Source organism: Oryzias latipes, chromosome 4, assembly GCF_002234675.1.
Source record: "Oryzias latipes chromosome 4, ASM223467v1".
In the NCBI taxonomy this organism is placed as follows: Eukaryota; Metazoa; Chordata; class Actinopteri; order Beloniformes; family Adrianichthyidae; genus Oryzias; species Oryzias latipes.
Genome location: NC_019862.2, coordinates 13,041,669 through 13,069,498, shown reverse-complemented (window position 1 = coordinate 13,069,498; position 27,830 = coordinate 13,041,669). Strand labels below are relative to the sequence as shown.

At 39.8% G+C, this 27,830-nt stretch overlaps 2 protein-coding genes across 5 annotated transcripts; one reads left to right on the top strand and one right to left on the bottom strand.

Annotated features, from left to right (window-relative positions):
• The first annotated feature begins 1,036 nt into the window (after positions 1 to 1,036).
• Positions 1,037 to 20,063, top strand: LOC101164047 (ankyrin repeat domain-containing protein 13C). Its single transcript, XM_004067903.4, has 13 exons — positions 1,037 to 1,769; positions 3,113 to 3,154; positions 6,815 to 6,919; positions 9,573 to 9,658; positions 10,572 to 10,617; positions 11,234 to 11,300; positions 12,474 to 12,618; positions 12,807 to 12,938; positions 13,561 to 13,722; positions 17,025 to 17,104; positions 17,287 to 17,385; positions 17,466 to 17,566; positions 17,677 to 20,063. The coding sequence occupies exons 1-13, from the start codon at positions 1,397 to 1,399 to the stop codon at positions 17,805 to 17,807; spliced, it is 1,569 nt and encodes a 522-aa protein (XP_004067951.1). The 5' UTR covers positions 1,037 to 1,396; the 3' UTR covers positions 17,808 to 20,063.
• Positions 20,064 to 20,189: 126 nt separating this feature from the next.
• On the bottom strand, positions 20,190 to 27,659 carry LOC101163805 (serine/arginine-rich splicing factor 11). 4 transcript variants are annotated; one of them, XM_023954226.1, is made up of 13 exons: positions 27,327 to 27,658; positions 26,447 to 26,580; positions 23,600 to 26,228; positions 23,217 to 23,326; positions 22,975 to 23,064; positions 22,842 to 22,888; positions 22,622 to 22,755; positions 22,430 to 22,511; positions 22,238 to 22,351; positions 21,954 to 22,043; positions 21,804 to 21,875; positions 21,542 to 21,713; positions 20,190 to 20,864 (listed from the first exon to the last, which is right to left on the bottom strand). In XM_023954226.1, exons 4-13 carry the CDS (start codon positions 23,298 to 23,300, stop codon positions 20,658 to 20,660), a joined length of 1,092 nt encoding a protein of 363 aa, XP_023809994.1. In that variant the 5' UTR covers positions 23,301 to 23,326; positions 23,600 to 26,228; positions 26,447 to 26,580; positions 27,327 to 27,658; the 3' UTR covers positions 20,190 to 20,657. The 4 variants fall into 4 exon arrangements, with proteins under 4 accessions (XP_023809994.1, XP_004067950.2, XP_023809992.1 ...); XM_004067902.4 differs by lacking the exon at positions 23,600 to 26,228 and having other exon boundaries at positions 27,327 to 27,659; XM_023954224.1 differs by having other exon boundaries at positions 23,217 to 26,228.
• Between the last annotated feature and the right edge of the window lie 171 nt (positions 27,660 to 27,830).

Below are 27,830 nucleotides of genomic sequence, written 5' to 3'. Positions count from 1 at the left end.
CTTTCTTTGTAACTCAATTTTTTTATTGCTCTTTTGTCATATGATTTACACAAATACAAAATACTAGCAACATTTCCCATTTTCCAAACTTCAGGTAGACTATGTTTACAGTAAGAACCATTGTGGGCCTGTCTATAAATTCAATTTGCATTTCCTTGATGAGTATAGACTAAATACTGTCTACCTATAGATTAAAAAATGTAATGAAAAACAAAAACAAAAAAAAGAAGTTATGTGTGCAGCAGTTTTTGTCAAGAATAAGTTGCAGCAACGTTAATCTGGTCTGCAGGGCGATAGCTGACTCTGTAAGCGCCAAAGAACAGGCACTATTTCCAAGAATTTGCAGATAATTTGCACAAATGGAGGATGTTAAAACTTCACAAACAACCATCACACACTACAATAAAGTCATTTAATTTTTTAAATTTCCTAGAGCTAAAAATGACTCATGACTTAAAAAATAAAATAAAAAACATTTGTTTCTGTATGTTTTCAGCTGTTTTGTGAGTGTAGTAGAAGAACTGAATAAGTGAGAAACCATTCCAGTAAGTTTCATGGTTGAGTTGAGTTGAGTTTTGAAAGGCTTGAATGCTTGACTGATCTAAAGTGTCTACAAAACAGGTCAGGAGTTATAGCGAGATAAGTTGGAACACCCGTTGCACAGGTTTTGCATAAAGATCAAGTCATCTCCGGTTGAGTCACAAAGGTTTCTCTTTCTCTTACTTGGTCATTTCTTTTTTCAGAAAACTTTAAAAAAAACTTTCCTCAAAAACGTTTTGAATTATTATATTATATTTCCCATTTAATGCACCTGTTATTAACATCTAGTACTAAATTGTGCGCCACAAATATGCAAGAATAAGTTGAGAGGATAGATTTATAAAACTTTATCTGTGAAATAAATGATATAAATCAAGATTTAAATGTTTCAGATAGGATAAAAGTAAATAAATAAACAAACAAACAAATAAAACAAAAAACAACAACAAGTAAACAGGTTTTATTTGACGTATTTGGTTGAAATACTTTGACATTTGTCACCTGCCCAAACATTTCTGAACTCTCGCGATACTAAGAACCGGAAGACAACTCCCGAGTGTTTCGTACTTGTAAACTGGAGCGGCTTATGTTGTTCAGCAGCGTCAGTTCAGAACGATTGTGTGGTGGCCAAGACTTTGTTTTCATCTACAAAACCAGCTATCAATCTTTCATCTTAGATAAACAGATTCTTTTTCGCGCTTCTGTCGTATGGAAAACTGTTAAATTAAATGTTTTGCAATTTCCAGTATTTGCTTGAGGAGCTGCATCTGGCGAATCGCATCATCAGATCGCCAGGAGGGTCATCGTCAGCGGCGACACCCTCTTCTTCTCCGTCGGCACCGAGCGTTTGAGGAAAATGACCGGGGAGAAGATCCGCTCCCTGCGCAAGGATAACAGGCCGAGTAAGGACGAGGACTTACTGGAACCCGATGAAGAGGCTGCCACCGGGACGTTTTCCGCCTCCAAGGCGAACAGCAAAAGCAGAGCGAGTAAGATCTTCAGCAACCACAAGTTAATCGGGTCGCCGTCCGCTCCACCACAGCAGCAGCCGCAGAACCAACAGACGCAGAATAATGCTAACACATCGGACGTTGTTGATGACAACAACAAAAATCCCATCATCCGAACAGGACTGGACTTCCCAGTGCACGAATGTGTGTTTAAAGGAGATGTCCGCCGTCTGTCGTCCCTCATACGAACGCAGAATATCGCCCAGAAAGACGTTCATGGTGAGTTTCCGCGCTGCCCGTCACATCAGGCCTGGATCATCATCATCCATGATCAATATTTTATAGAGAAAGAAGAGGGAGGGCAGAACCCGGGAGATCCGATCATTCTAGGGATGAGTACGTCTTCATTTTGGTGACAAATTCACCGCAAATCAATGTCCAGTCATGGACTACTTGATTTCCTCCGATCTGAGTGTTTTAGAAGTTGACTTTTAGAGGGAACATTACCCCCCCAAACAGTTATCAGGACTCCTTCAGAAGTAAGAGGCAGAGCGCCCACAGTCTGTGAATTCCCAACTGTTAGGAGATCTTCTGCAGGCTGAAGTCTCCTCCGGTAGATTCTTCTCAGTTTTTTAGATGAATCTTCCTAAAAACAGCCAGTTGGGATGACTGACCGACAGCCTGCATTGACACATTCCTGAGGAATGTGATCCAATGCACTGACATGCAGCAAGGCGTGGAATTTGAACCTGCAACTGTCAAAGACAGATGTTCCCGCCTTATTTCAGCTCCATTTCCGTTCTTTACGTCACATATTCTGTGCTGTTTTTGGTTGCAAACACACAAATGAATAATTAAAAAGAGGTGCTCTAAAGTGGTCTGCATGTTGGAGGTGGTTCCTGCAGAAGTTCTCCTTATTAACTGATCTTGTTATGGTTTTGGAACCAAATGCATGCTTTCCTACTTGTTTAAAGTCCTATCAACTTTTGGTCTGGTTTAAACGTGATCCCATTCCCAGTGGTCCTTTTAATTATGATTATGCCATTTTTAGGTTAAATAAGTCGTTTTCTAGGGACAATTGATACAAGGACAGAACTGCAGAGTGGCAGCATTTCATTAGAAATTCACCTCTAAGTTTAGGGCGGGACTGTTGGCGCGGAGTAAGCCATCCGCCACTTCCCATCGTCCATATGTTTACACACACTCCCGCTAACGTAGAGCCCCTTACATCTACAACAAAAATAGCGAGCAACATCAGAGTTATCCTGTCGTACAGTTTTGAGTCAGGTGCCAACTCGGATGAGGAAAACAAAGGCGTGCTCGTCTACAAGTGGAGGCCTTGGAATGGACAATTTTAATAAAGAAATTCTCAGACATGCAATTTTAGGCTTAATGTTCTATATATATGGCCTCCACCATGAGAAAAAAAGGCAAAAAGATGTTAAAAAATGCCAAAAACATGATTTTCATTGGATTGGGTCTTGTGGGTACATGGAGTGGCCATGTATTATGCATACATGGTGTCAGCAAAACAGGGAAGGTTCTTGTCACAGTCTCAGGAGTCTTTGCAGATATGATCAAAAGTGTGGGAAAAATGCAGTTTTCCCCCTCTTTTTTTTCAGGAAACACCCCACTACACCTGGCTGTCATGATGGGACACAAAGGTGAGCATTGTTGGGATAACGTTGCTGCCAACCGCCTTTCTTTGCCTGCTTGCAAATCGTTTCCGGTCACGTGTGAGTTTGTTTGTTTGTTTGTTTGTTTGTTTGTTTGTTTGTTTGAATGAGCTTCAGTTCATTCATTTTTCCAACTTTTTGTGTGTGAATTGTCTGTACATACCAGCAAAAAATTTGTCACACATCACTGCACATCTCCCAGCAGACAAAGACCTCATGCATAAATAAAGCTACCCTATTTTTTAGTAGTTTCCTCTGCTCCAAAACAAGATTGAAAACAGTAAATTTTCCTTAAACATATTGGGCGTGATTGCTTCTGAAAATCTCACTTAAGAAGAAAACTAAATCAAATCATTTTGCAAAGGAAAGAACCTCTGCAGCTGATGAAAAGTAATCTGTTCAGGTAATTATCTTTATTCAAACGCTTCCTGTTTAAAAAAGTTACGACATTAAAAAAGAGGGGGAAAAAACCTGCAAAAATGACACGGTGCAATTGTTATTTTATTTTTTAAATTTAACCTTACATAGTTATAAATATGTAATGTCGATCATAGTTTTGAGAGACTATTATAAAATATTAAGCTGAATTTTAATGGACTTGTTGAAAGCACATTAAACATTAAAGCAGTATGCTCTTTGTTATTCATTACACCTCTTCAAAAGAGACTTCAGGGTGCTGTTTTGAAAAATGAGTTCTCCAGCTTTTTGCTGCAGTAGTTGAACAAATGTTGGACATTTTGGGCATGCAGGGACTCACTGTTGTCTGTTCCTGGAGCATTAGGTTTCAATTGATTTCACATTCACTAAGCTCAATTCTCGTCTCTGGCTTGAGGCCCTTTTTCACTACCTGTCAGTGATTCAGCCGGCGGAGTGACAAAGTGCTGTGACGGACACATTGCCACGGAATTGATTTTGCTAATGAGGTCGCCTGCGTCTTGCAGGAATCGGCCTGTTCTCCGGGGGATGCTCGGGCGAGACAGGCGGAAGGCTACAGCATGAGATCACAGTCTGGGTGTGGCTGCTCTTTTGGGATGCAGCAGACAAGGCTCTGTGTGTGTTTGCATGATTTCATAATGTCACTGCAAAACGGCAGGTGATAACCGAACGGGCACGCCGGTGGAAAATTGAATGTAATGGAAGTCAGTTTTGCAACATCCGAGCACAGAGCAGAACTGATGCTGCTGTCCTACTTTGAAGGCAGCATTTGGCTGGGCTATTTGCTACCTTTGCCTGCCGCTTTTGCTTATGAAGTGAGACTGATTGGTGGAAAAGGTGCCTTTAGACCGAACCAGTGTCCTGGCGATGGTGGTTTTGGTTAATAGAAGCTGGACTCCACCGGTAGTCAATGTTGCATTGGACAGGAACCTTTTTCATCACTCTAAGGCTCCAAGAAGCCAAAATCTCATAAGCTTCTTTTAAGAAACAGCTATTACTCAGTCATTGTATTTGTCAAAACAACCATTCCTGGTTTGCTGTCTTTTTTTAAAAATGTTCTCGCTATTTTGTTCTGTAGTGCCAGTTATCCAAGTTGTAAGTTGGCCAATCAGATGCCTTGATTAAATGTTCCAAAGGTTTAATTGACAGATTCTCTCGAGCCTCATTTCAAGTGGTCAGGGTTTTCCAACAAGCTCGCTCCTGATTGGCGCGATAGTGGTTGCCATAGAAACGTTGACTCCCATCAACTCAGACTAAATCACGGCTTACTGACGATTTCTGGTTCCTGCATAAATGTGGCATCCATATCATGAAAAAAATGGCGACTGAAATGACGTCATATTATTGGAGCCGAAAATAAACCATTCTCAACGGTGACGTCAGACTCACTCTGTCCGGCTGTCATTTACAGTCAGTGGTCTGATCTGAACTCATTTGAACGTATTCAGTTGTTATTTTTGATTTGATCAGTTTTCACACTGTGCATTGTTTGTGTCCATCAAAGCTGGTTTTCCCTTTCATGGTGCTGTTTAAATGACAGTTGTGGAAATAAGATAAAGACTTACTCCATTTGTGCTTTACTATACGACCTGCAAGCACTTTTCCAAAGCAGAAACCAGCAGGTGTTCAGCTCAGTACACAGGTCCCGGCTGCTCTTTATGAGCACATCTGCTAAATATTGGGATTTTCATTATTATACAATCACAGGATTTACCAGATTGACACAGAGGTCATAGGGATTACATAACAAAAAAAAGAGGATGCGTTTCTTTGCTTTCTTTCTCACACTGATCCACCTAATGCATCAACAGAGTTCTGCCTTTTAGTTTAATGTCACTAAGCTGCATTTTTAATCCTCAGTTACAGCCTTTATGTGAGCTGAAACATAAAGTTTGACTTTTTTTTAAGATTTTTTTTGTTCAGGGCATTTGAAGTAGCTCAGAACATCCTACTGTGTTCGGCACAGCAACAAATTTAGCACAATTTAAGAAGAAAGTGGGTTACAGGGTTTAAAGCTCACCTGGATGACTATCTTTGACAGCTTTCTATACTGTCTTGGTTCTTGTCTCAACAAACCTTTTTATTTGAGTATAGACACATTTTTTGGATCATGTTTAATCGATTAGAGACCATGTCTTCATAAAGTTGTAAGCTTTTTCTTCATAACAAAGCATGCATGTTTTTATGTGAGGTATTGTGACAACATGCCACACAAACTGTTCTTTTTTTTCAATGGACGGGTTCATGCTGAGGACTTAAATGGGATTGTGGGGCCAACAGCTACTTTGTCCTATAATGTGACATTTGAAAGCTGTCTGCTATGAGAGCAGTGGAGATGATTATTGTTTAACATCATTTATCATGAGCTGAAATCCCTTCACATCCAGCAGCTTTGTTGACGGGCCGTTAGCCTCGGCTCTGCTTTTGTGCCGCCCTCCACTAACGGGCAGAGCTGCACAGATGCCAGCATTATAATCAATGATGTCACAACAAAACGGGCAGCTTAGGTGTAAAAACAGGCGTCATTTCAAGCCGGCTGCAAGTTGTTGACAAGCTGCTCAGAGACTGGATGGGCTGCAGGACAGAAGGACTCTTCAATTATTATGGAATTATGAGATGATTTTAAAGCACACCATAGAAATATGGACTCCAACATTTTCTGCTCTCTTCCTTGAAATTTTAGTGACAATTAAAAAACAAGGATTGTGTAACTGAAGGTCCCATATGGCTTTGTAGTTAACGGGTCAGCTCTCATATCCATTCTACACCCAATCTGTTCCCAGGATTATTTCTGATTCTGCTGTAAGAAAAAAAGGTCTGTTCCACATCAGACATTGGCTTGTGTTAGCAAAAACCTGTATTAGAAAAGTCTGCAGCAGTTGCATTTAAATTCATACATTTATAGTTGCTTTAATATATTGACGGAAGTATGCAGGAACAGGTAAAACATATGAAGTTTTTCTTAGTTGCAAAGAACAAAATGACTATTTTTGTATGTTTCCATGGCAGCATCAAGGATGGGGTGACTTGCATTTAAAATACGTGTACATGTCTTTGCAGTAAATGATGCGCTCTGTATGTTGTGGATGCAAAAATGTTTGTATTTATTTATTGAAATAATTTCTAAATTTTGAAATGAAAAAAAAAATGTGTTCACTTTTTTTTGCCTAGACTTCAATGTTTTTCTTCTTTTCTTGAATGTCCGCCCTGCAGAATGTGCTCATTTGCTTCTGGCCCACAATGCACCAGTGAAGGTGAAGAATGCTCAGGGATGGAGCCCCCTCGCTGAGGCCATTAGTTACGGAGACCGACAGATGAGTAAGTAGCTGGAAAAAACAGAAATGGCCGTCGCTGCACGATTCCCATTCACATGCAGAGCTTTCAGAGTCCACCACAGCTGCACGGCGGCTGCCAGCCAGTCGCTGGTTTCCTCCCGGGAGTGTGGATTCTGTGGGATTTCTCGTGTGGACGCGCTGATGGGACAGAGATATTTTGACACATGCCAACAAAAAGCTGCATGTTAGTTTTTATCGCTGCCTCAGTGAGGGCAGCGGCAACAATGTCTTCAAGGACTTTTAGCACCCCCTTCTTGCTTTTGTGTCGCACTAAAAGGCAGTTTAGGAGCGGTTTTTGTTCATTTTCTATTAAAAATTTTGAAGTGGCACAAACCTTTATTTTTTACCTGAATACTAAATTAAGGTCCCAGTTAATGTCAGCTTTTTTGAGCAGTACATCACCACTACAAGCTTTTTCAAACGGCATTTTTTTGTCTGCTCCTGATTCACAACAGTTGGAGTAAAGCCGAATTTTCTTTACATATGTCCTCCATCATCAGAAAAGGGCCACAGGAACATGTTAAAAACATGATTTTCCTCTGAGTGGGTCTTCAAATAAATCACCCCCATCCCAGAGAAATGGATCTGTTCCCTCTTTTCCTGCTTATTTGGATTCTGAACTGACTGAAGGAGGGTGGGGGCAGGCCAGCGATCCTTGTTTTTGCAGAGCAAGCTTAATCAAGGAAAGATGTGCAATTTAGACAAGTTAAAATCAAGACGTACAAAATAATTTCAACATATTTTAAGAAAATAAACTCTTAGATGTACAATAATTTTTATAAAATAGCAGAAACATTGTTTTTTCTGTAGGAAAAAGTTGAATCGATGCAAGATAAGATTCTGCTTATGTCTTTATTGGCTGAAGCTTCTGCAGAAGTCTCCTTCACTGCTGCATTCAGTCAGTTTCAGTTTTAGAAGACTGAATTATTGACGTTTTAAAATCTTGTTTTATTCTAAAAGATCTCTATAGAGGGGATTGTGGGAAACAGAATCATCCAGAAGGCTATACTTGCATTTGTACTATACTATCTCTAGATTTAGACATTTAAGACACTCAACAGATAAAAATTCAGCTAAAAACACAGAGACGGCCACCTAACCGACCTGTTTGATTTAATAAAAGGAGGAAAATGCAGAACTTTATGTTAATTAAATGTGTCTAGATTTTGACCTTTCCATGTCCACACATTTATGCTGAAACGGCAAAACACAATTAATGTCAGCAGAAATTTAAAAGCGTGGTTTTTTTTAGTCTGTAATTATAAATCATTCACGAAAGCTCCCTGTTCTACCTGGCTTGGTGTGTCTGCCTGTATTAGAATGAAAAGCTTCACCGTTTCTTACAGATCTGTCAGCTGTCCGGTCACATCTAATGGTTAAACAGAAGCACTTTGTGGCGATGAAATGCAAAATGGGCCCGACTGTGTCTCGTTTTATTAAAGCATGAAGATGAAACGGCAAAGATCAGTCCCCTCATTAATGCCAGGGAAGTCTCCTCATCCCTTTCTGCGCCGCGGATGTCTGCGCCCGCGCTGACTGGGTGGTCCGCGGCCAGATGGTGACTTAGTAATGCTTTGCTTGTCATGCTGAGAGGAGGTGAAGATCAGGAGGAGCCCCATCCAGAGCTTGTCCACATTCATTAGGCAGCCGGGCCACAAAGACCCCCTCCTTCAGCCAGCATGTGTGTTGGTTGGAGCCTGCGTGCCTGTGCTGTTATTCGGCCTACTTTAACCATCACTGCATGCCGGGCATTAGAGGAGCAACATGAGCAGTTTGTGTTGACTCGCCACAAGTGCATAAAGGGGCTGGACAAGAACGAAATCACACAAGGACATGGCTGTCAGAATGACTAAATAGGGTTATCATGCTTTTACAGTCATCCTTGTTTCTGTTAATTGTCACATTCAATTCCCACAATTATTTCACAATCTGTGTTTACTCCCTACAGAGCAGGTAAAATAGCGATAGCCTTTTCCGATCCGCCTGTTTTTTGTTTCTTTTATTTGTGCATAAACATAAAAAAGTCTTTTGGAGCCACAAAGCTGAGGCGCTGTGAGCTCTTTTTCTAAATCTGAGGGCACTCGATGCCGTCAGGTTGATAAAGCGGCTCAAGGAGCAGCTCATTAGCTGCCAGTCCCTGAACATCTTGGAATGGTTTGATCAAGGAAGGCTAGATGAGATCATGACATTTACGGGAAAGATAACCTCTTTGCAACTTTTGTTGTTGACAATAATTGAGTGTAGAAAAAAAGGGACATCCTATAAGTACCTTATACTTATTATAAAAAAACCAAAAACCTAACGTGCTTTATCTTTTTACTGTCATACTACATGATTTCAACATTAAACTACTGTTAAAATGTTAAGCAGATTAAGATTTAATTTATTTGATGATATAAAAGTTTAAATATATGAAAAAAATGAAACTTTAAGCACCAATAAAAGCCAAAATAACCACAAAATTGAGGAAAAGTTAGTACGCAGATCTACAATATGAATGAAGTTTGGGACATAATGATGTGAAATTATAAATAGTTCTTCACCCATAAGGTGGCAAATTGATTAAAATTTGACCCTTTTGTGGAAAAAAAGTGCTTGTTTTTGGTCTCAACCCTGCTTCTCTCTCTTTCTTTTAGTCACTGCTCTGCTAAGAAAACTGAAGCAACAGTCCAGAGACAGTGTGGAGGACAAGAGACCCAAACTGCTGAAAGCCCTCAAAGAGGTATGCAAACTTTACGCCATAGCCATTTTTTTTAACTAAATCCTTATTTTCCCCCTAGTTTGCTGCTTTTTAAAACTCTCTGTTGAGGCACTCCTGGAAAATTGCTGCTGTTCTGAAAGCCGATGATCCTCTGGCATTTAGAAGTCAGTCATGACGTTTGGATTGATGTCATCAGCTGTGAGCCCTTTTGATCCCAGCGGGGCCACAAAATTGACTTGTTTTGATATGTCTGTCAGGGAGAAGCTCTTCTGAAGCAATACCAGGTTTTTATTAGGTGCCAAAATGGCAATTTTATTTATATTTTTGCCTTTTAATATCATCAGAAATCCAAAAACATGAGTGTGTTGGTCCTACTAAATCATGTTACATTTCCTTTTTCTGGACATAGAAGGCAGTATTTTTGAGAACTGTCAAAAGTGGAGCTTAACTCTACTCTAGCAGACAGGTTGCTTTGTTCTCCAGACTTTGGAAGTTGTTTTTTTAGTCCTTTAAGTTCCGATTGTTGTCCCTTTTTAGAAAAAAACACGTTTTTTTTAATCTATTCCCATGTATGTGCATACGAACACATTCATATTCTTTCTGTAGGTCTTCCTAAAGTTGCTTAAGAAACTTGTTTGGGTGTGAATAAAAATGTTTTTATATCTGTACTTCAAAAAAAGCTACTTATTTGTTTTTGAGTGGTCTTTAGGAGCTTTTACATGATGTTGTGGTAATTATCAAACATATTAGAGGTTTGAATATTTTGGGGATGGGTCTTCATCATATATGTTGCAAGGAAATATTACAGTAAAACATGAAAACAGCGATAGTACAGTTTATACGTTTTTTTAAAATTTTTTATAATTTATGATCAGAGAAGTCTCCTCCTCTGGATTTTAATGATGAATATTTCTGCATCTCCACTCTTTTACAGCTGGGAGACTTTTACCTGGAGCTTCACTGGGACTTCCAGAGTTGGGGTGAGGATGACTTTGATGTCTTGGAGCTACACAGGACAGGGTGACTGTTGGGCTCATGTTAAACAGCTCTCCTCCTCCTGCTGGACGTTTGGACATCATGAAACTTGACACCATCCTGGGATGGTCTCCCGTAAAACGACGCCGTGTACAGCAGCATCACACTGAATTACTAATGAACATAAACAAATCTAGATATATGTTTTGAGCATATTGTAAACTGGATAGTTGTATTTACCTTTAGTAAAAAGTCAAATTATGGATTTTATCACACTAAAGATAAGATAAAGATAATTTAGAGAGTTAAAACAAAGGCATTTGTTCCTTCTCTGCTTCAAATACAAAGAACAGGTTTGGATTTTGATCTTCAGATTTAAAGGGATCTGCTAAAGTGTCTCCTAGATGATTTTATGTCAGAGAACCAGTGAAAGCTTGAATTGATCAAATATTTAGCTGAGGACCTACATGTGATGGCTGGTATGTGGAGCGCTGCTCTACAGAGTTTACTGCTTCTCAGGCTTTGAAGTGCATAAAGGTCTTCATTTTTCCTGGGCTGGCTAAATATAGACACTTCTCCCATCTTTTCCCATGTTCCACCTTAATTATCTTCACTTTGCAGTGCCTTTGCTGTCCAGAATCCTGCCATCAGATGTCTGCAAGATCTACAAGCAGGGCATCAACATCAGGCAAGTCCCCCCCCCTGCCTTCCTCCTTTCCTTCCCTTTTCCTTTCTCTCCTTCCTTCATTCCTCTTTTTCCCCTCCTTCCTTCTTTCCTTCACACCTTTCTATTTTTTCCTTCCTACTTCCTACTTGCATTTGTACTATACTTTCTACTTCCCTGTCTTCCTTCCTTTCCTACATTTCTTCTTTCTTTCTAATGGGTTTGTTTTTGTTCTTTTTTTTCCTCCTTCCTTCTTTCCTTCACACTTTTCTCCTTTTTTCATTCCTACCATCCTTCCTACTTCCTTCCTATTTCCCGTCCTTCCTTTCATTCTCCTTCTTTAGATCTTTCCTTCTTTCTTTCCTTTGTATTCTTTCCTTCTTTCTTCACTTCTTGCTTTTTTGTCCCTTGCTTCCTTCCTTCTTTTTTTCATTTCTTTCTTTCCTTGTTTTTTTCTCCGCTCATTTGCTTCCTTCAGGTATCCAGTTTCTATCATTAGTACGTTTTGTTCGTTTAGAGGGTTAGTGAGTTTTCTTTTATAATCAAGGGGTAAGCTATTTTCATTACATTCAGATTATGTTAGTAATGTTTCAGGAGGTTAAATCCTTTGAGTTTTATGTTTATTGTTTGCTGTTGCTAAGCAGGAGCTCTGACTTTTTTCCTCTGTCTTTTTCTTAAATATCAGAAGGACATTTGCTGTGATGATTAACCAGGTTACAGAGAAACGAGCCTCACTGTAACCTGTACTTGAACTTGATTACAGTGAATATTTAATAGAATGTCCAGATGCTGTTTCTTTATTTTGCTGCATGGGCACAACGTTTGAGTTCAAATTTGGACAGATGTAGCGCTGGATTACGTCACAGTATCAGTGTTTCTCTAAAACCGCTTTTCTTCAGAATACACAGAGACTTTACAGTCATTTGAATAAAACCAAGTGTGTCTGAGCGCTTCTCCTGCTTTAAGGTCAACTTGATGTGAAGCTTTTCATTTTAGTCTGAAACTGCTCCCAGCTGCTTCATTGGGTATTCCAAAAAATAATTAATGGTGCAGTTTAAGGGGGGGGAAAAAAACCACGCTGACTTACATGCAGCTGTAATGAAACTTTCTACAATCCATTCAAGTTAACTAACTTCTTGTCATCCTTCCTCTGATGAAGGACACTTTTTGACTCCTTTTATTGCTTTGTGCATACAGACTGGATACAACTTTGATCGATTTTACGGATATGAAATGTCAGCGTGGCGATCTCAGCTTCATCTTCAATGGCAATGCCGTTCCTTCAGAGTCTTTCGTTGTGCTGGACAACAAACAGAAAGTGTACCAGCGGATACATCATGAGGTATGTGAATGCCCAAATTCAGTAAATATCAGTAAATATCCCAACAGAAGCTTTTTGGTTTAGTTTGCTGACAGATATTCTGAAGTTCAGCTTATTTGATGCTTCTTTTTACAGGACTTCTTTTGCTTGTTAGTAAGTAGGCCACATGCAGCTCTGCAGACCATAATTGGTATGTTTTGTATTGGCAGGAATCGGAGATGGAGACCGAAGAAGAAGTGGACATTCTGATGAGCAGCGACGTCTACTCCGCCACGCTCTCCACAAAATCCATCACCTTCTCCAGGGCTCAGAGCGGCTGGCTGTTCCGGGAGGACAAGACGGTTGGTGGCCGTTGTCCCGATGGGGTTTAACTTCTCTCCTGGTTGAGTTTTTGGAGTGCTCGCTCAGAGATTACAGGATTCGGTTTTCCTGTGGAATTTCTGGAATTTTTAGTTGTGAGGTTTAAACAGAGGAATTTTCAGTGACAAACTTCTTTCTGTGAATGTGATGAAGGACTAAAACTAAAATTTATAAAGTACTTAAGATACTTACTGTTCTTTTCTCATTTTGTCAAAACGTTTCTCTGAAAAGAGTCTTTAAAGCCACAATTTCTTTCTCCTTATCAGTCAGCATTTCATGTATTTAGGCTGTCTGAATCGAACATAACTGCAGTGAGGAACTGCAGCTCTGCTCTTCTGTGCTAAGCTCTCATGTTTCCTGCTGTAACCGCCATGCCCGCCAGGAAAACAGAGATTGAATCAGAAAAGCAGCAGCGTTGACCACAGGACTGAATCTCAGGTTATGGACTTGAGGCTAAAAACAACAGACTGAGTAGGGGGCATGAATGCAGTGAATCAGATATTGGCTTTAATCCTCTAGATCTTTTTTTTTTTTGTGTGTGTATGAGTATGAAAGGAAATTAGTGTAAAATAGTTGGCGCGTTTCTGTTTGTTCTCACTCCAGGAGCGCGTGGGAAACTTCTTGGCAGATTTCTACTCTGTGAACGGCCTGGTGCTGGAGTCCAGGAAGAGACGGGAGCATCTGAGCGAAGAGGACATCTTGAGGAACAAAGCCATCATGGAGAGCCTGAGCAAAGGGGGGAACCTGAGCGAGCAGAGTTTTGAGGTGAGGCGTTCCTGGTCACTTTGGAAGATCGACATTACCATAGAAGGTTATATCTTTCTTGTGTTAATACAAATGAAGGGATAATTGTAAAAAATATATCATTTTGGTTGCTGCTTAGTGATCTGGAAATAGTTTAAAATTACAAAGTAGTGTTACAAAAAGATGTTATCATTAAAAAAAAAACTCTTTAACGTTCTATAAAGCCTCACCTTAATTTAAAAATAACAACCCTGCAAAACTGATCAAAATAGAGATTTGTGGTCGTAATGCATGGTGACTCTACAAAGGACAGGAAACACCTCCTACCAGCTATCTAACCCACACAAACACTTTCTGTAGATGGGTGATGATTTGTTCTTATTTTGTTGACACAGAATGCACAGATCAGATCTTACATGAGTAGATCCCAATTTTTTTTTTATTTAGTCGGATGTGGGACCATCTGTCTCATATCTAGAGCTCCACTGAAAGTGGGTCACGCACCGGGACAGTGCTGCCAAGTACGCTATTCAACTTGGAGCAGAAAAGCAGGAGAAGTCTACGGGTTGTGACCGCCCCAAAAAATCTTCGTGAAAGTTTATTTTTAAGGCTATAAACAGGTTGGGTGAAAACCCAGACACAGAAACTTCCATGGTCTGTAGTATTGAAGAGAAAACCACTGTGTCCCCAGAATGATGCAACAGAAGGATTTCACAGTCCACTGCATGATAAATCTGTCAAGAGACTCTCACCGGGCATTCGTAGAAACTTCCATAGCATGTATGTGAAAGTTTTGAACACATTTACGTTTACATTTGCGTTGCTGAGAGCAGTGTGAACATAGCTTAAAAGCCACCAAGTCTTAGCGTGGATTTAGTTTTTTTGTTTTGTTTTGACAAACTCATTCACACCCACACCATCAAATTGAAACAAGATTCTTTAATATTTGAATCATATTTTAGTTCTTTTTTTATTCTTAGATACCAGTTTATCACATAGATAAATGCCTGTTTTGTAAAAATCCTAATTTTCATTTAACTTCTTTTTCATTTCCTCACCGATTTTTATTGTGAAATGAGTTAGAATCCTTTAATGCCCATTGATACAAATTTGCATCAAACCACTACTGCTTCCTCTTAATTTAACATTTACTTTAAAGCAAAAACATAAGTGATTTTTTTCCATTGCTGGAAATATATTTATGCATCAATAAGTCAGAAAGATATTTTTAGCCACCTTTTGGGATCTTTGTCCCCAATAGGAAAGGCTTTTACATTTGTTTTGCACAATAAAAACGTCCTTTTTTACCCTTTTTTTGCTGTCAAGTTTTGAATCAGTCCTGCAGGAACGTTGGGATAAGAGACTGGTATTTCAGACAAAACAAGTATTTTGGTGATTTATGAGTGATTTCCTGACTTTAAAACTCTAAAAAAAAAAACAGGTTGGTTTAATGAAACATTCCTGTCTGGGTCTCATCTGGTGTTTCTTCTTCTTCCGTTTATTCCCTTTTGTGGGTCACGGGGCTGGCAGAGCTTATCCTGGCCACCTGTGGGCGAAGGCAGGGGGCACCCTGGACAGGTCGCCAGTCTGTTGCAGGGTTCTGCTGTTTCTTTGATGTTTAATTCGTCTCAAACATTACAAAAAGCCTCTCATAACTGTCTTGTAAGGATTTGAGTCTCAGCGCTGCCCCCTGGTGGCGTCACTTAATGCAGCTCCCCAACACACCAGAGTGCATACAGTATGTTCCAGAGTGTGCTTAGCAAGCCTTCATCTAAACACCCAACAAAAAGCCCGCCACACAATAAAGACAAAGCCTCCCCCCCCCCCCAGTGAGTGCCTTAACTTGCCTATTTTTTTGTCTGCACTCCGTGCTTGTTCTGCACCAGGCTTTGTTCCACCGCTGCGTCCTTAGTGGTCTTCCAGTCCCCTTTTTTTTTTAACCCCCATCAACTCTTGCTTGCTCATTTTTGAACAAAGCATAAGTTGTGTGGGACGTGAGGTCTGCCTAAGCCAGCGGGGGGAGACTGTTTGGGGGATGTAGAGTGGAGGCTGCTGGGCTTTTCAGCAAAGCTTGACACTATTGATGGAACGGATGAGAGCCAAAATCCACGCTCCCAATGGAATGGTGAGGTGGGAGGGGAGCAGCATTCCAGCAGTTCAGATTCTGCAGCTTCTGTGCATAATGCCCTTGTCACAACAGGGCTGGGATGTACGCTGTCCGAGTTTCTACTGAACCGTTTGTGCTTTTTTTACTCCAAACCTGAGAGAGAAATGTTTTTGCATGACCGTCAGTTTTAGGATGCTGCTGCTCCCTCCCTGTCCAAAATCTGGAGCAGGGTTATCTAGAACAAGCTGTCCAGTTCTGAAATAGTTCTGAAGGAGAACGCTCCATCAGGGATAGTCAGAAGAGGCTGTTTTGCTGAGGAAGGATGTCTCAGACTGAGGAACTTTGCATCTCTTTTTTTAAACTCATTTTACGGAAGATTTATTATATGATCCTGAATAAGTCAGACCTGCCTGACCACATTTCATTTAAAAACTATTTATATGAAAGGATTTGGGTAAATGTATTGAAAATTATTGTCAATATATTGTCAATTGCTAGTTCACACAAACTAATATGAGACTATGGTGCTGCCTTTTAGTGGGTGGTGCCATCTAGTGGCAATAATTGTGCTTATCTCTGCTCTGAGGGATTACTTTACAAACAAATCATTTTATACATACATTTTTGACATGATTACATTTAAATTGAATATGATTTTTACCCCCACAATGATGCTTTCTGTAAATTGTCTAATTTATTTTTGGTAGACGTCTGTTCCAACCACGAAGAAACTTGCTGGTTGAAAACGGGAACTTTAAATTCGAGTAATTTGGGTTTGACTAACATTTCTAGTTGGATCCAGTCTCATTTGGGTGGTCAAACAAACCTTTGATGGGAATCCTGTCTACTTATTTGCAGACTTTTGCAACCTTTGCCCTGTGGGTGTGTGGATAGCAGCCAATGGTGCTGCAGGAACAGCAAAGGGAGAGCGGCGAGCTCCTCTGTTAAGACCAAGAATGTTCCCACAAAACCTTTCAAACATTTCAATTTGTATTTGAATAAAAGAAATAGATTCTTCTGCTAAATAAACATTGTTTTTCCAGTTTTTACAGTTTTAGAAAGCATATATTAAGTTACGCTATCCGATTTAGACTCAAATGAGCTGAGAGAAATTTTGCCTCCATTTTTCCTAGTGTGCCGGACCTTTTTATTCCAGCGTTTGCTATCAAATATGTCTTCAGCTAACTTGATTCGTGTCTTTTCTTTGTGTTTTTAGTCCTCGAGAAGACAATCTTTAACGCCTCCGTCACCCAACACTATAACCTGGGAAGAATACATCTCTGCTGACAATGGAAAGTAGGTGTCTCTGTATCTGTAAAGACGTGTGCCAAAGTGCTTTACAAACGCAATAAAATACACAAAAGACAGATAAGACTTTAATAAAATGAGGAAAAGAAAATAAGATAACTATTGAGTGTTAATGTTCAGAACACGGTTAAAGTGATAAAACAAAAAGGTCATTTTTGTGCTTTTCGCAGAGCGCCTCATCTAGGAAGAGAGCTGGTCTGCAAAGAGAGCAAGAAAAACTTTAAAGCCACAATAGCCATGAGCCAAGACTTCCCTTTGTGCATTGAGTCGTGAGTTAGATTCTTTTCTTGTGGTCATAAATGTCTACTATTTATTGATTGGTTTCCTCTGTGGTTACGTCCGCCTGCAGGCTACTGAATGTCCTGGAGGTGATCGCACCCTTCAAGCACTTTAACAAACTCAGGGAGTTCGTTCAGATGAAACTCCCCCCCGGCTTCCCAGTCAAACTTGGTAAGTGAAGCAGTGAATCCGCAAATGGAAGTTTGGAAGAAGAAAAAACAAAAACCAATGCAGTGTTTTCCAAAAACAATTTGAGCTGAGATTTGTTTGATTTTCTTCAGACATCCCCGTCTTCCCGACCATTACAGCGACAGTGACGTTTCAGGAGTTTCGCTATGATGACTTTGACCAATCGATTTTTACTATTCCCAAAGACTATAAAGAAGATCCCACCCACTTTCCTGACCTTTAACCTCTCTGTGCTGAAACTTCAACAGTATCCCATAAAACATACCTTTCCTAATCCTTATGAACGTAGAGCAACTTGAGACTCAAAACTCAAGCTTATGGAGACGTCTGTTTGCATCACACTGACCATCGCAGGTCCTCAACGTCACAACCTGATAGGACAAACCAGGAAGTGCGACTCACTTTGGAGGTCATCTCATCGGTGAAGAGGCATTGGAGTCAAAGTGAGCTTTTTAAATAGGGAGTTTGTATTTAAGTATGTAAAGTTTCTAAAGGGCCTTTCGTGAACTGACTTGTAGTAAAGCACTGATGTTATTATGAGATACTGAAGAGGAATTCTACTGCAGAGTTTCAGTTTTTTGTTCTCTTAATTTTTGTCATCCATACAAAAAAATCTAGGTGCAAATATTTTTTGTAACTTTTTTTGTGTGTGCATAATTTAAAAGTGATTCCTCTATGCATCAGGACACTAAGACTTTAATTGTTCTACTTCAAATACCAACTATTTACAGAATAAGTTTGTTGGAAGTTGGTTTTGATTTGTGCGACTGTGCATACATTTTAGTCAGGTGTGAAAAAAATGCTGGAAACTAAAACAAATTTTTTTTAAATCAAAATGTGGTGAATGCAGAGAAATCAAGCTCAAATGAGCATTTGGTCAGATCACCCTTTGCATCAATTCTTCTATTTGCACCCAGTTTTTGAAGGAGTACAGCTGGTAGGTTGTGACCTCAGATCTTCTGTAGATGGAGGTTTTCTCACATCCTGGTGCCTCTTCGTTTAATCCCAGATACCCTCAACGATGTAGAGATTAGTGTTCTGTGGGGGCTGTGCCATCACTTCCACTACGTCTTTATGGTAAAGATAAAGCTTAATGACTTTAGCCTCATGTTTGGGGTCATTGTTCTACTGCAGAATATATTTGGGGCCAATTATACACCTCCTTGATGGTATTGCATGATTGTTAGGTATCTGCCTGTATTTTTTAGCATTAAAAACAACAATAATTCTGACCAAATCTCCAACTCCCTTTGTAGAAATATAGCCCCACATCATTAAGGAACCTCCACCATGCTTCACTGTTGCCTGCAGACACTCAATGTACCTCTTCTGCTGTAGCCATTTTTATGCACCACAGTTCCAATGTTTTTGTGCATTCATTGTGCAACTCTTCCATTTCTGGCCATACTTCTCTGAACAATAGAAGTACCACTGGTATTATTTCTGATTTCAAATGAACAATCCTAATTCTGAAAGCGTTCCGTTTAGTGTTTTTCTTTTTTCCCCACATCTGGCTAAAACTTGTGCACAGTGTCGTATGACAAAAACCTACGATTTCTCTCTTAAATTCCTCTTTCAGTCGGCACAGATCAAATTGATATTGTCAAGGATAATGTCACCATTCTTATGGGCATGGAGTAGCACTACTGATCACATTCGGGCACTAGGTAGATTCTCTACAGCCTTTTCCAGCTGACTTCACAGACACTGTTTATTCGGAACTTAAAAAAGTGATCGAGATGATGCTGTTATGCTGCAGGATTTTTATAATCCCACAAGGCATTTTTTTATGCGTGTGGGTGGGAAAAGTAACCTTTTATTTTTTACACAGCCTTTCTAAATGGTGTAACAATTTTAAAAACGTGATTGCCATTTGAAAACAAGGGGACTGAACGAACTGGTCTGAAAACGTGGCTTTTATTTTGAAGTCTGTTTTATTTTAACTGACATTTTCTGTAAGATTGTTTTTTTAAAGCACCATGTTGAGAGGATATTGGTTTGTATGTGGTTTTACTTTTTGTAAATATTCATGTACACCATGTCTGCTTTTTCTATTTTCAAAAATGACCCATGAACCTCCCTCAGGTGTGGTAAAACAATCATTTCAACTGTGTGAAAAAAGCACAAGGTACGCAGAAAAAGGGCGGAGCGTTCATCGGTGCTGTTAACCACAAACTGGTTCTGGTTTTCCTGTCGTAGCTCAGACTGGTTCCGTATCGCATCTCTTCAAACTGTCATTTTTCAGGTTTATTAGAACTGAATGCAATCCCGCCCTCTTCCATTCCTTCAGTTAAGTGCAGCATTCTCAACTGTGCCTGATCACTAACATGATTTTTTACATTTAAAGCCCCTTCTCAACTTCTGCTGCTCCAACTTTGTTAAATTTTATTCGATTAGTTGTACAGCGAAAAAGGTACAAGTCTGTGACACTATTTTCATATAAAATGTACTAAAATAAAAAGCCCACATATATGTAAGAGTTTGGCTGTTTTACTTTTTGAGTGATCATGAAATTGTGAAATTTTCTTTAGGATCAGGAGGAGGATCATGATACTGTAAAAAAAACAAATACTTTTAGGAAATAAGAAACAATATCTTTCAGAAGTGTTAATAAACTGGAAACTTCTTTATTGTTTACACAAAATGTTTTAACATTTGATCCAATTCTTTGTTTCCTTTGAAAAGTCTTACGTTACGTTCCATTGCATCATCACATTTCTATCTACAGTGTGTTCTTAAAAATGCAAACATGACAGTGCATTACAGTAAAACAAAGCCTGCTCCATGAGGACAAAAAAAAAAACACTTCTGGGTGAGTCACAATAAGAATCGAGAACAATATTTATGAAAACATTCAATAAAAATGTTCAGTGTTTTTCCTGTCAGGAAGAACAAAAACTGAAAATGACGGTTAAAATCCATGTTTAATGTTTTCCATGTAAAAACAAAAACGGGTTTGTCTAAACTTCTGTCTGCAGCTCCGCTACAGTCGAGATTTCTTTAACCCTGTAATCAGGCACAGACCTATTGTGGCCCATAATAAAAATATAAAAGAGACAGTGGAAAGACACGGTTAGTCACTCATCTCCATGTCGTCCTGGTGGTGGTGATCATCTCCATTGAGTTTAGACTTTTTAGGGGCTTGAGGCTCCTCTCTGTCCGCGTCTTCGCGAGCTTTGGGGGAGGAGGCCGAATCGGAGTCGCTCTTTCTCTCATCCTCAGCTTCCTCTCCTTTCCCACTGTCATAACCTTGCTCCTCTTCGTCATAGTCCCGGGTCACCTGTGAAGTTCAGAAAAGCTTTAAGCAACACCACAAAAAACAAAACAAAAATACTTGAATAATAAAAGAAATCATTTAGCTTTGTTGACTCAAGTAAACCATTCAGGAACACGTGACTAAAGCGTGTGCTCACGCTGGGTTTCATCAAAAAGCCCGTTTTCAGCCCTGTGGTCGTCACCATCTTAGTCTGGCAGATAGGCGGGACGAAGGAGTCCACGTTTGTTTAGACATTTTTTCTAGAGTCAAGGATTTCATGTGCACCTGTCAATCAAAAGACCACGCCCCTGTTTCCATGCAATTTAAAACAAAAAATAATGAAGTCCTTAAAACGTTTAATTGATGAAAACTTGAGGCAAAAATGTTTTGGAAGCAAATGTTAGAATTTTCTGTGAAGTCTCCTCTAAACTGGAGAGAAATAGGCCACCTAGTGGTTCCTTGGTGAACTGATTGGTTCCCTTGGCTTATAAATGAGGTTTGAACTGGAAGTCAAACAAACACCAAAAACTCTGCAACAGTCGTACAGACTGTGACTTAAAACATGGCGTCTGAAATGTTACAGCAAAAGCTGGGAACAAAGTCAACGGTCTTCATGTCTCTTTAGCACTCAGCCTTTCTTTCAGTGCTGACAGAAAACACTCCACAAGTTTCTGTTGCAAATGAACTTTCTGCTCCACTACCTTCACATCTCCTTTGTCACTTTCAGACTTGCGATCCCGATCTCGCTCCTTGTCCTTGCTCTTCTTCTTCTTGCTGGGTGAGCGTTCTCTTTCTTCTTTGATCCGGTCCCGGTCCTCCCTCCTGTCCCTGTCTCGGTCTTTTTCGCGGTCCTTCTTTTTCTCCTTCTTATGGCTGTTGATAGAATTCATTTGTTCAGTTTAGTCTTTGCAAAGCTTATTATTCTTTTATTTTTAAAAACTGCAAACGTGCGCCCAAACTGACCGTCTAGGGGAGGGAGACTTGGACACCTTCTTCTTTGGAGACCGAGAGGTGCTGCGACTTCGCCTGTGCCTGCTGCAGAAACACACTTGAAATTAATCCTCTGCTGCAAACCCTATAAAAACAAAAAACACTGCATCCAGATGAACTCACCGGTTGACGCTCCGGGACCTCCTGGCACTGCTGTAGCTTTTCGGGGGCGTCTTGGATCTTTTTTTAGACTTTTCCTCCTTTCTCCTGTCTCTGTGGGATTTTTAGGGAAAAGCAACCAAACAGGTTAACACTGGTGAATACAGGACAAAGGGAAAGCTCCTTGCAGCAGGCAGATTTATAAAAACACACTGAAATTATTCAATAATCTAAATTTTGCAGCAGTTAAAAGCGCATACTCAGCAAAAGCCTTCAATGAACTGAGAAGCGACAAGAGAACAACAAACCTGGATCTGGTGCGATGGCCTCTATCCAGAGAGTGCGTCCCCCTCCTTCTTGGGCTTTTAGACCTCCTCCTGCTCCTTGAATGAGACCTACGTCGAGACCTGCTCCTTGAACGCCTGCACAAATGAAAAGAGGTGAAAACCATGCTTTCTTTCAGGATTTTTTTTTTTTAATAAGCTATCGTCGTTCTGCACCTGTGCTTTGAGCGAGACCTGGACCTTCTGCGTCTTGACCGGGAGCGAGAGCGGGAATGTTTGCGCTTGTCATCTTTTTTACCTGCAAAACCAAAGCAGTCCAACAAGAACTAAACCAAAACCCAGAAGTAATTTTTAGATATTGGACACAAAAAGGCATCAGAACAGGAAGAAAAAAAACTTTAAACTTACTTCCAGGTTCGATGGCTGCAGAAATGAGAGACTGGGCCTCTCTAACTCTCTTCATTGCCTCTTCAATCTCCTTGTTGGAGGAATCTGCCTTCAGACCTAGATTCAAGTTTAATCCAGCTGCCAATGGATTCAATCTAAAAAAAAATTAAAAATAAAAAGTCAATATTAAAAAACCCAAGTATCCAATATGGATTTTTTTCATTTGATTAACAGTATTTACTTAGGATCCATGGACTGCATGAGCTTCAGCAAGTCTGCAGAAATTGCCTGAAAAGAAGAAAATAAGATATTATCATCTATTGATAATAATCTTCTTATAGAAAGCCATAACTTTGTCTATTCCCAAACCTCACCTGGGGGTTCATGCCAGGTCCTGCAAGTCCCATGGCAGCCATTGGATCAAGGCTTGCAGCTCCAAGGCCTCCAAAAGGTGTTGCTCCAATCTGAAACGTTGGACAACAGCAATCAAAACCCCCATTCAGAAACAACTTAGCCGTCTTTTTAAACCAACCGGTTTGTGATTTTTAGCAGAGATTGAAAGGAAAGACACCACAAGATGCTCATGAAAGACAGCAGCCTAAAAAAGAAACCATACCGACACTAGAGGATTGGGCGTTGGAAGAAGACCGCCTCCAGGCATCATTCCTGCCACAGCATTGGCTGGAGCCAGCAGCGACATAGCTTTAGATTCATCAGGAATGACTCCTGGAGAGAAACGACAAAATTTCAGCGCACGCTTCCAGAAAACGTCCACAACACTCAGACAAGACTTGCAGACAAGCCACCTCAGTGCAACTACTCTGCAGTGGAAACTGATCAAATACATAAGAATCCACTGCTTGGATGTCTTGTCTGTAAATCTTGAATCCTGACTGTTCTTTTTTTTTTTTTTTTGTAAAAGCACAATTCTAAGATTAGCAGCAATGAGTTTAAATGTCACAATACACACTGTTGTCAACACTGCCAAGATGTTATCACCTGTACTTGTTTTTTAAGTCATGAACCAAACGTTAGCAAGCACAGCCAGTTGTCCCGTGGGATGTGCTCTCAACTTTCATTAGATGTTTTATGAACAAGCGACTCACGCCGGCTGCTTCGCTATAAAAGCACACAAAAACATCGAGATACAGAAAAACAAAGTTCATGATTTGGGTGTAGACAAAAGGGTACATTTCAACATTACTTACCATGACTAGTACAAAAGAGCAAAGGATCAGTCATTTGACATGTTTCTAGCCTCATGTTGATGCACACAAGCATTTCCACCATGTTAAAATAAATACATTTGCAACCATCAGAAGTACTGCTAGTCATGGTACTTTAAGGATTTAGGAAACACTGCGAAACTAAGTCAAAAAAAGATTTTGCACTAAGCCATAAAGGGCTGCTATTGACAAAACCCTGAACATTATTATCAATGTTGAAGAGAAATACAATCAACTTCTAAAGTGGTGATCATCCATGAATCTGAAAACAGACCATTTTAAATCTGACTTTTGCAAATTTAAGATAACTAAAAATAAAAGAGAGAGAGAGAAGAGACACTCATGCCCCCCCGTCCCCCACAAACACACAAAACAGAAAAAGACACGGGAAACGGGATAAAGCTGCAGAAGACAAAACTGTTGGTGGCATTTTCAGCAGGGCCTGGTATAAGGGGGCTGGCTGAACCAGGAAAAAGAACTGTAAAACACAACAACAAAAGAAAACACCACGGTTAAACTTGAAAAATCACTCAACTCAGTCAGTTACGTCTGGAGAGGATCAGTTTCTTAGAGTATTGTTACAGCATCATCAGTGTGTGTATTTGAAGTTAACGCTGTATCAAAGAGGCTTGTAAATCCACAACACAACCTGAACACCTCTTTACAGAATTGAAACCATTCTTCAATTGGTTGTAGCTTTGTGATTCACTTTGGTTCTACATGCAGTTCTGTTCAATGTCACACGCTTGGCACTTTGTGACAGGATTACCCGAACATGCTAGCTCCAAACTTTACTTCAACGATCATTTGGTTCCACTAATAAACCTATTTTTGGAGTTTCCCCAACTTTGGTCGTCAAGTACACCTGCCCTGCACGTTTTTACTTTTTCTCCCTATCCAACACACCGGATGAAGCTCTGCAGACGTTGAATCAGATCTGGGATAATGGGGAGAATAAAGGTCAAACATGCAGACCTGGGGTGCTTAAGGAGCAAAGTTAGAAAACACTCATGAAAGGGAGGATCCCTAAACCAAATATTATAGCCAGCATGGAGGCACTGCTCCCATTTATAAGTGCCCTCTGTCTAACACCTGATGATATCAAAGATGTGGAAGGAGAGCAGCAACTTTTACCAAATTTATATAAAAGGTGATCTGATAAACTGGTTCCATATTTGACTTAATGAACTATTCTCCAGTTAAAGATCAAAGTTCCAAAGAAGAAAAGCAGAACAGCAGAAATACACATGTCATGAGTTCCTTGATGAGACAGTAGAACAAAGTTCTCCTTTCCATTGAGAAATGAATTTGGGATGCAGATCACCCAGAGGCAATCAAAAAGCGGAAATCTACTCAAATGCCTCAGGCTGAGAAATGAAACCAAGACCAGTTGATACTGTGAGTCCCAGTCTCTGTTCTACCAAAACTACAAATTAATTCCCCATAAACAGATCAATGTATTTACAGACCATCTTGAGGATATTAATGCTGAAAACCCAGGCATTAAGATTTTCAAATATGTAAATCTTTTTCATATTATAAAAACTGTCAGACACAACGGGCACTCATAAAAAAGGAAAAGTGCCCCGATGTGAAACACATGATAAAGTCTACATTCAGTGTTAATAACATAGTTATTTGGCCTAATTATCAAATAAAACTAGATAAGATGAGATGCAGGTTTCACCTGCTCATTAGACCTGTGCTCAATGCTCTGGAGATGCTCATCATGGTGCAACATGTTCACAGCAAGTGGTTGCTCTGGTGTTTTTGTTTGGATGTTGATATGCTGCCTTAACCAACCCACTCTAGTAAATAGGCCCAGTCAGAAAGTAATGAAAACCTGTAAAGAAGAGCAGGACATTCCACGCTTTCTGATGTGCACCATTATAAAAGGACAAACATGTAAAAGCTCTTTTGTGATGACAGGTGAACAAACTGAGATCATTCATGTTTTGAAGGCTGGTGATGTTTTAAAATCTTTGCAGTGAGCATCTGTGAAACACTGCAACAGACGAAAATGGCCGGGGTTTTGTTTTTGTGGATATTACTTAAAAATCCAAATGCATCTGTTCAAACGGGTACATCCAAATGTAAAGATACACAGTATTGCTTCTTGTCGTTGAGAATACCCACTTACAGACACATTTACTGTGTGATCATGTGACTGACACTACACCCCCTGGTTTGATTCAAAGATTGTAACCAAATTTCCTTTTAAATAAAAAAAGAAAAAATATTTAAGTAGAGAAACAAAAAAACATACAACTGTAGAACAAGAGAGAGAGAGAGAGAGAGATGAGGCTCTCGAGCCTGGTCCCAATATTTTTTTCTAATCCCCTGACGGTAGCAGGACCACTTTCAGCCAGCAAGGAAGGGGCTCTCTGCAAATGACTTGTCCACTATGAAAACCACAACACAAATAACAAAGAGAAAAGTTTACAGCTAGGATGTAAGACACAGACAAATATGCATTTTTCCCTTCTACATTCCTCGAAATGCCAAGCATTGAAAAACTTAGCAATGATGACAAAATAAATAAATACACAACTCAATGATAAAGTTTATGATTGTACTTGTAAATAGTCAGATCAATGGTAGGAGCATAAACCAAACCCACCTTCAGCAAAAGGGACCACAATCAAAGCTCTGTCCACGAAGACGGTGTTTGTAAGATGCTGGGAGACTCCCACTGACTCGGGCTCAAGGAATTTTACAAAACAGACACGTGAAGTCACAGGCAAGGGAGAATCACTAAAAGAAAAGAAAGATATGTTGTGCAAAGAACGGAAACAGAGAACCTGGCCTTTCCAAACGGCCAATGTGTGCCTCGCTGAACAATGCCATCTGTAAATAGTGTTTTTATTGGAATAATATGCACGACATATGCAAACCTAACAAACCTCACACATAAAATATTTTTTTGGGGGGAAATCTGTATTCATTATAGCTAAATATTTCAAGGCATTCGTTTCCTCCTGACTTCAAGCAATGCAAATTTGTCCTCTAAAGAGGACGTTTCTAAACCTCAACATCTCCCAACCACTGCATACTAGTGAATTAACTCCTTTTGGTATCTTCAGATGGCATTTGGGGCTTCTCAATTAAGCTTAAAGTGGAAGGGTGGGGCTTTAGGAATTGTAGTTTTAGGTAAATAAAAAAGATAGTTTGACTAGACACATTTTTCCTCCAATAAAATAAATTAAACTAATCCGTTTTTTGGGGGGCGTAGCAAAATGTATTTTTACCATTAAACTTAGTGAAGAATTTTAGATTTCAATGTGTCCACAATGTTGAGCACTTGGTGTTTTTACAGTCTATGGTACTAACTGAAACAGTCCACGCTTGACTACACTTTCCGTTTGTCATGCTTTTGTTTTGAAGAGTGATCGCCAGCGCGGGGAAACCTAGCATTAGCGTGCTCTGCGGAGAGGCCTAAAGGCCTTACCGAGCGTTGGCATAAGCTACGTGAGCTAAAGACGGTAGAACATGATACTCACTCAGGTGGAAACAATTTAAGTTCCTCTATGGTTCCGAGATATCCAAACAGGGTTCTCATTTGTTCAGAAGTTGTGCTAGGTGAAACGTTGGTCACCTGAATTACGTGTGTGGTGGAACTCATTTTTCACGAGTGTTGATCAAAGCAAGGTACTATATTGTCTAATAACGAGCTCGAAAACGCGAATAAAAACGCAAACTATGCAACATTTAAGTTGTAAAAACCGTCAAGCGAATAAAAACGAAAGCATATTTTCAACAGAATAAGTTGCTTTGCGAACAACAGCACCGTCTTGTATAAAGAGCTTTACGGCTACAATGCTGTCGCAGACTGCACGTAACTGTCGCGACTCAAGAGAGGCTATTGTGCTGCTTTCAAGTGCAGGTTTTAGGCTTGTTATTTTGCTATTCAAACGCAAAACATCACTCTTTAAGCCCTACATTTAAGAAAAAAAATCTATTTCAGATATTTCATGTAGTAGAAATCCAAATAATGTTAGATTGAC